Source organism: Carcharodon carcharias, chromosome 24 (assembly GCF_017639515.1).
Source record: "Carcharodon carcharias isolate sCarCar2 chromosome 24, sCarCar2.pri, whole genome shotgun sequence".
NCBI lineage: Eukaryota > Metazoa > Chordata > Chondrichthyes > Lamniformes > Lamnidae > Carcharodon > Carcharodon carcharias.
The window spans coordinates 7,031,409-7,039,194 of NC_054490.1; the positions used below are offsets into that span (position 1 = coordinate 7,031,409).

At 56.0% G+C, this 7,786-nt stretch overlaps 1 protein-coding gene across 1 annotated transcript in view; it reads right to left on the reverse strand.

The window, feature by feature from the left end:
* Positions 1–6,664, reverse strand: part of LOC121269412 (palmitoyltransferase ZDHHC5-like) — a 215,017-nt gene extending 208,353 nt beyond the window's left edge. The window contains exon 1 of the mRNA XM_041174026.1: positions 6,498–6,664. Coding sequence (XP_041029960.1) covers positions 6,498–6,601 — 104 coding nt within the window. The 5' untranslated portion in view covers positions 6,602–6,664. The remainder of the gene's footprint in view (positions 1–6,497) is intronic.
* Between the last annotated feature and the right edge of the window lie 1,122 nt (positions 6,665–7,786).

Consider the following 7,786-nt stretch of genomic DNA (forward strand, 5'->3'; position numbering starts at 1 on the left):
CATCAGTAGAGATACTGTCAGTAACACAGGGTGCTGTGGAGAGAGGGGTTACTGAGTGACAGTGTGAGGGAACCGGATTAACATCAGTAGAGATACAGTCAGTAACACAGGGTGCTGGGTTACTGAGTGACAGTGTGAGGGAGCTGGATTAACATCAGTAGAGATACAGTCAGTAACATAGGGTGCTGGGGGTGAGGGGTTACTGAATGACAGTATGAGGGAGCTGGATTAACATCAGTAGAGATACAGTCAATAACACAGGGTGCTGTGGAGAGAGGGGTTACTGAGTGACAGTGTGAGGGAGCTGGATTAACATCAGTACAGATACAGTCAGTAACACTGGGCACTGGGGGGAGAGGGGTTACTGAGTGACAGTGTGAGGGAGCTGGATTAGCATCAGTAGAGATACAGTCAATAACACAGGGCGCTGGGGGGAGAGGGGTTACTGAGTGACTGTGAGGGAGCTGGATTAACATTACTCGCGATACAGTCAATAACAGGGCGCTGGGGGGAGAGGGTTTACTGAATGATAGTCAGAAGCAGCTGTATTCTCAGTACCTCAGCAAGGATGCAGCACCTTCATGAGGAGAGGGAAATTGGAAAAGGAAACAATCCCACTGTCCCTTTGCCCGTGCTGTTTTCTGACTGAAGGGGAGACAGGATGCACACACAACATGAGTTGTTCTGCTGGTTCCAGCTAATCATCATGTATCTCTCTCCCTCAAGCTAGCCTTCTCCTCCAAAATGACCCCTTCCAATCAGTGGTAAATTGAAAGCGAAATGCTGTGTCTCTATTACAGATTTCCAGCATCCAGAGGGCTGCAAATACGCAAAAAGGTCTGGCAGCATCTGCAGAGCGTGCGCACGTTCTGGTCAAGTTGACTATGACTCTTTTTCAGAATAGCTCTGATTCAAATCATATTCTACTCAATCCATCAACTCTGTTTCTCTTTCCACAGATGCTGCCTGGCCTGCTGAGTATTTCCAGCAATTTCTGCTTTCAGTCCCCACAATCAGAATGATTACAGCACAGGAGGAGGCCCTCTCAGCGCACGTCATGTCCACATCAACCCTGTTCAAGAGCAACTCATCTGGTCCCACCCCTCCCGCTCCCACGCCCATCCCTGCACGTCTCCCCTGCAGCCCCTACTGCAAGTTCTCTCTCTTCAGATACTTGTACAGTTCACTTTCTCCAGGTCTCTCTGCTCCTGCAGCCTCTTTTGAATTCTAATCTTTAATTTCTACTGCTTCTCTGCATTCCCCCTGCTAAGACCAATTGCTTCACCCTTCTGTATTAAATTCCACCGCCGTTCGCCCCTCTGTGTCCTCGTGAAGTCTATCACGACCCTCCCCACAGTTCACCACACTTCCAAGTTTGTCTCATCTGCAAATTTTGTCACTGCGCTCGGCACACCCAAGCCCAGGTTACTAATATATGTCATGAAAAGCAGAGATCTTAACACAAAACCGTGGCGAATATACCTGCCTCTGGTCTGGAAAACAACTGTTTATCATTACTCTGTTTTCCTGTCACTCGGCCAACCTCAAATCCATGCTGCCACTTTCCTTTTTATTCTATAGGCTTCAACCTTGCTGAAATGTCTGTTATTTGGTGCTTCATCCAGTGCCTTTTGGAAGTCCATGTATAACACATCAACTGCATTACCCCAGTCAACCCTCACTGTTGCCTCATTAGTTCATGACTACCCGTGCTGTACCTGCCCTGGGAGCGCTCGATGCTGACACTGGGTATAAAGTGGGGGACACACTGTCAGGGTAATGTAGAAGGAGTTTTACACTGTATCTAACCTGTGCTGTACCTGCCCTGGGAGTGCTCGATGCTGACACTGGGTATAAAGTGGGAGAGGGATACACACTGTCAGGGTAATGTAGAGGGAGCTCTACACTGTATCTAACCAGTGCTGTACCTGCCTGGGAGCACTCGATGCTGACACTGGGTATAAAGTGGGGGGAGGGACACACTGTCAGGGTAATGTAGAGGGAGCTCTACACTGTATCTAACCGATGCTGTACCTGCCCTGGGAGCGCTCGATGCTGACACCGGGTATAAAGTGGGGGACACACTGTCAGGGTAATGTAGAGGGAGCTCTACACTGTATCTAACCCGTGCTGTACCTGCCCTGGGAGCGCTCGATGCTGACACTGGGTATAAAGTGGGGAGGGACACACTGTCAGGGTAATGTAGAGGGAGCTCTACACAGTATCTAACCCGTGCTGTACCTGTCCTGGGAGCGCTCGAAGCTGACACTGGGTATAAAGTGGGAGAGGGACACACACTGTCGGGGTAATGTAGAGGGAGCTCTACACAGTATCTAACCCGTGCTGTACCTGCCCTGGGAGCGCTCGATGCTGACACTGGGTATAAAGTGGGGAGGGACCCACTGTCAGGGTAATGTAGAGGGAGTTCTACACTGTATCTAACCCGCGCTGTACCTGCCCTGGGAGCGCTCGAAGCTGACGCTGGGTATAAAGTGGGGGGAGGGACACACTGTCAGGGTAACGTAGAGGGAGCTCTACACTGTATCTAACCCGTGCTGTACAAGGGAGTACTTGACGCTGACTCCAAGTGCGCAATGGAAACCTTAATTTCCTTTGGGAATGAGGTTTCTTATCTGACGAACACAGAACAACAGTGCAGCTTTACCGAGGTTAAAAAAAAACTGGAAAATAAACATGGCAAGGTGACACTTTGTTTTGCACCTATCCAAGGCACAGTATCTAACTGGGATACAGGGGCATCACCGTACCCCTGGTGTCTTCCTCCAGCGACCCATGGCTCAGTAGGACCAACCGCCACATGAGTGTAATGCAGTTGCCCACTCTATGGTCTCTATAGCATGCTTACAGTACACAGCTCTGATCTCCCTTTCGAAGAAAGGACATGCGGCACACTAGAAAGTGCGAGAAAGATTCACACGGATGGTAGCAGAAGTGAGAGATTATCACTGAATAGGCTGAGGCTCCTTTCTTTCGAAAAAGGAGAAGGCTGAAGGGTGACCTGATCGAGGTCTTTAAGATGACGAAAGGGGTTCAATAGGGTTGACGGAGAGGTGGGTGGTTCCACTTGCGGCCAAGACCAGAACTCGGGAGCTGTCAATTTGAGATGGTCACAGATAAATCCAGTGGGGAATTCAGGAGAAACCTCGTCACCCAGAAGGTGGGGAGAATGTGAGACTCGCTCCCACAGGGAGTGGCCGAGGTGTACAGTGTCGATGCATTTAAGGGGAAGCTGGATAAACAGACGAGGGAGAAAGGAATAGAGGATATTTGAATGGGGGTGGTGTGGAGGGAGGAGACTAGTGTGGAACAGAAACACTGGCACGGATCAGATGGGCCGAAGGGTCTATTTCTGAGCTGGATATTCAAAGTATTCCTGTTCAAATGCACCCACCCGAAACAATCTCACCAGACGAAGGGGCTGTTCACCTATCAGCCTTTCTTTCACTGATCGCCACAATCTCCTTCTCGTTTCCCCAGTGCATCAAACACGTGGCCAGATTAAAACGACTGGGCTGTGTCTCACCCACCCGGGTATCATACCCTGCACAACCCCCTCACACCCCGAGCCGAGCTTTCTATCCAATGATTATTCACCTCTATGGAGGAAGCGGCGCTGAGAGAGTCCTGCGCAAGAGGCGGGGCGGGGCGGGGGGGGGGGGGGGGGGGTGGAGAGGGTCAATGCTGCGCAGCGAGGTGGGGAGGAGCATCTTCCACGTGATGTATTAACCTATCTGCCCACCTCAGGAGAATGCAAAAGGTCCCACAGGTACTAAGGAATGATCGGGCTGGTCAGGGCGGTGGGGGTGATGGGGGCATTCCTGGGGCCCAATGTCTGACTCTCAACCAACATCACGTATGTAAAAAGACAGCTGATCTCGTTAGTTGCTGGACTGCTTATGGGATCTTGCTGTGCCCCAAAACCAGCTGCTAAGTTTGCTGCCTTGTGACAGGGACCAGGCGCGGTGAAGCTCCCCGGCTGTGAACCCTTGGGGAGGCCCTGTGGCTGTGTGGAACTGTATAAAGGCCGGAGCCACTCGCCTCCAGCTGGAGTAAGCTGCAGCCTTGGGTAAGGATCCTGCTACTTGCTTTACAATACGATCCCTTTCCTGTGTCACTGAGCATCCCGAGCACTTCCAACGAGATCGTCCCAACCCCCACAACTCACTTTTTCTCTCTCTCTCTCTCCCTGCCCCTCCAATCCAGCCCCATCTCCAAAAGATTCTGGCCCCCCCTCCCTCTTCCCAACACAGAGGGTTACAGCCGAATCCTTCGGGAACTCTGCGAGACCTCTCACACTGAACCCCTCCCTCCCTCCCTCTCCTTCTCTCATCAGGTACCCAGAGGCACTCAGGGTGCTGCGATCTGCAGGCAGCAGCCGACAGTGAGCAGGTTGGTTTCCCCCCCTCCCTTCCCCGGCGTACCCCCCCCCCCCCCCCCCCCCCCCCCCCCCCCCCCCCCCCGGAGGTGACGGGCTACGAAATCAGCCTCTCCCGAATCCCAAGGCGAGGTTCTCTTTTTAAATATATATTAAAAAAAAGCCTGCAACAGCCGGGCTTGGGAGCTGCTAAGAACTGCCTTCAGCAGGCTGTGAAGGGAGGGACAGCAGTGCTTATTTATAGAACAGGCCACCCTCCCTCCTGCACAGCGTCGGGCGGGGGTGGGGGGGGGGGGGTGAGAGACGGGGGGAGAGACGATCTAGGTGAAGCCCACACAGCTGCCACGATAACCGCTGCCGGAACAGGAGAAGGTCAACATTCCCGCCCCACCGTGACAACAGGCACAGCTGCTCGGTGCTCGGCTGTCACTCAGGGTCCGTCACACCCGCCTGCTCCGGAGCGACATCAGAAACAGGAGCGGGACGGGAGGGGGGGGCGTTCAGCCGCTCGAGCCTGCTCCGACAGTCATCGGCCGGCACGGTGAATACAACCCCTCAACTTCTACCTTGACCCCACTTTCCCGCCCACTCCAACTACCCGTCAATTCCCTCAAGGGTCCAAAATTCTCCACGTCTCGGTCTGGGATAAACTCAGCAACAGAGGATCCGCAGGTCGGCGGGGGGGGGGGGGGCGGTTGGGGGGGGAGAATCCCAGAGATTCACAAGACTCCGAGCGGAGAAACTTCTCGTCTCCGTCCAAAACGGTCGACCCCCTTATCCTGACACTCTGACCCCCCAGCCTCCAGCCGGCGGAGGAATCAGCCTCTCGGCATCAACCCCCGTCAAACCCTCCAAGAATGCGATCCGGTTCAATGAGGTTCGCCTCTCTAACCTCCACAAACACAGGCCTAATCCGATCCGCCCCTCAGGCAGCAAGAATTCCACCAAAAGGATCAACTTGGTGGATCTTGGCTGCACCTCCTCCAAAGCAAATACGTCCAGCGTTGGGGAAGGAGAGCGATACTGTACACAGGAAAAAGGATTACTCTCTCGCTGATTGAGAAATCAACAATGCGCAGAGCTCAGATCCAGCCTAGGCCGAAGGTCACTGCGTCGAGCAGGAGGAAAGGGTGACCGGTCTGGGGCCTGGAATCAAATCCGGTCCATCCTGAGGGGCTTAAAGAATGTTCACTTTCACACCATCAGAGCAATGCAGAGGGAGCTCTACACTGTATCTAACCCATGCTGTACCTGCCCTGGGAGCGCTCGATGCTGACACTGGGTATAAAGTGGGGGAGACACAATGTCAGGGTAATGTAGAGGGAGCTCTACACTGTATCTAACCCATGCTGTACCTGCCCTGGGAGCGCTCGATGCTGACACTGGGTATAAAGTGGGGGACACAATGTCAGGGTAATGTAGAGGGAGCTCTACACTGTATCTAACCCATACTGTACCTGTCCTGGGAGCGCTCGATGCTGACACTGGGTATAAAGTGGGGAGGGACACACTGTCAGGGTAATGTAGAGGGAGCTCTACACTGTATCTAACCCGTGCTGTACCTGTCCTGGGAGCGCTCGAAGCTGACACTGGGTATAAAGTGGGGAGAGGGACACACTGTCTGGGTAATGTAGAGGGAGCTCTACACTGTATCTAACCTGTGCTGTACCTGCCCTGGAAGAGCGCTCGATGCTGACACTGGGTGGAACGGTAACACGCCAGTCACTGACGAACTTGACCCTTGATACGATCAAGGTCCACCCCAGGCATTGCCCAATTCTCCCCTCGAAAGGGAACACCCTTCGCCCAACCCTTTATTCTTGGAACAGCTGACCAAAGGATCCTGCCACTAGGTGACCCACAGCCCTGCTGCGTCTCCACTGTGATCCACAGGTCGGACCCCCTTTGCCCCGCCATCGCGCCGGACTTTGAGAGCAACCGAATCGGAGTGAAGCATTTTAAAATCACAGAGAGGGAAAGAAATAAACAAATAAATAAACCCACTTCCTGCCCTCACAACGCCCCCCACCCCCCCCCCCACCCCACCACACCCCATCCACCCCACCCCCCCCCCCACCTCGAGCGGCCTGGGAACACTCACGGGAAGACGAAGAACAGGGAGGTGGAGCCCACCAGGAAGGTGGCGGCCGCCGAGACCGGGATGTACTTGCTGGGTTTGAACTTCCTCTCCGTTCCCAATGGCATATTGGTCGGTCAGCGGCCCTGCTCAGCAGCATACCCCGGGGTAACCGTGGTGGGTGCGGGGAGGTGGGGGGGGGGGGGGGGGGGGGGGGGGGGGGGGGGGGGGGGGGTGGTGAAGACAGGGAGGGGGGGGGGGGGGGGGGGGGGGCGGGGGGGGAAAAAGAGGGGGAGGGTCGTAAAGGGGATCACTGACTGAGATCCTGACCCAGCATCGGGCGGTGGGGGGTGGGGGGGGGGTGAGAATGGGGCAGTCAGAGACGGTCAAGAGGAAGGGAAGGGGGGCACTGGGGTGGGGGGCGTTGGGGGTAAGGGAGGGCAAACACAGGGTAGGGACCCTCGGCCTGCTAAAGGTGGGTGGGGGAGGGGTGGAGCGGAGTCCTTCGGGTGGTGGGGGGGGTGGGGGGGGGGGGCAGGTGAAAGGGGGGTGGCGGTGAGGTTGGGGGAAGTTGGGGGGGCAGGGGTCCCCAATCCCCAAGTCAGATGGGAATGGGAGCTGCAGGGGTGGGGGAAGGGCTCTGGACGGGGAGTCAGCCGCTGGGGCTGTTCAGGGGTGAGGGTTTTGCGGGGGGGGGGGGGGGGGGGGTGGGGGTGGGGGTGGGGTGGGGAGGGTGGGGGGGGGGGGGCGGGTGTTCGGGAGCTGGTTCCGGGCCGCAGGCTCGGGTCACCCACTTCCCACCGAGGGTCAAAGGCCCGAAGCGGAGGGTCCCAACAGCCAAACTTATGAAGGCGGGGAGGGGAGCGGGGGCGGGGGGGCGGGGGGGTAGGAGGTGGGGGGTGCTTTTGGGGTGAAGGATGAGTTGTTTTTCTAACCCCGCGCCCCCGATGTCGCTCCTCACGGCCGCGGTGGTGGGGGTGGGGGGTGGAAATCAGGCCTTGGGTCAGACGAGGAGACGCGTCAGTAGCTCAAGTTGAGGTTCAGGTTCGCGGGAGAGTGAGGGGGGTTGGGGGGGGGGGGGGGGGTTGTGGGGAGAAGAGATCAGGAATCAGAGGGGGTCCGGCAGGAAAGTGAAGGGTGGGGGGGGGGCGGGCGGGGGCAAAGAAAAAAAAAATAAACCCCAAAGAAACTGCTGCAATTCGATGCAATTGTGGGGGAGGAAGGAGGGAAGCTGCTTTCCGATCCGCCAGCGAGGCAGAGTTCTTGGATCGTGCTGTGCTCCTGAGGCCTGAGGGGCGGCCGCGTCCAAACCC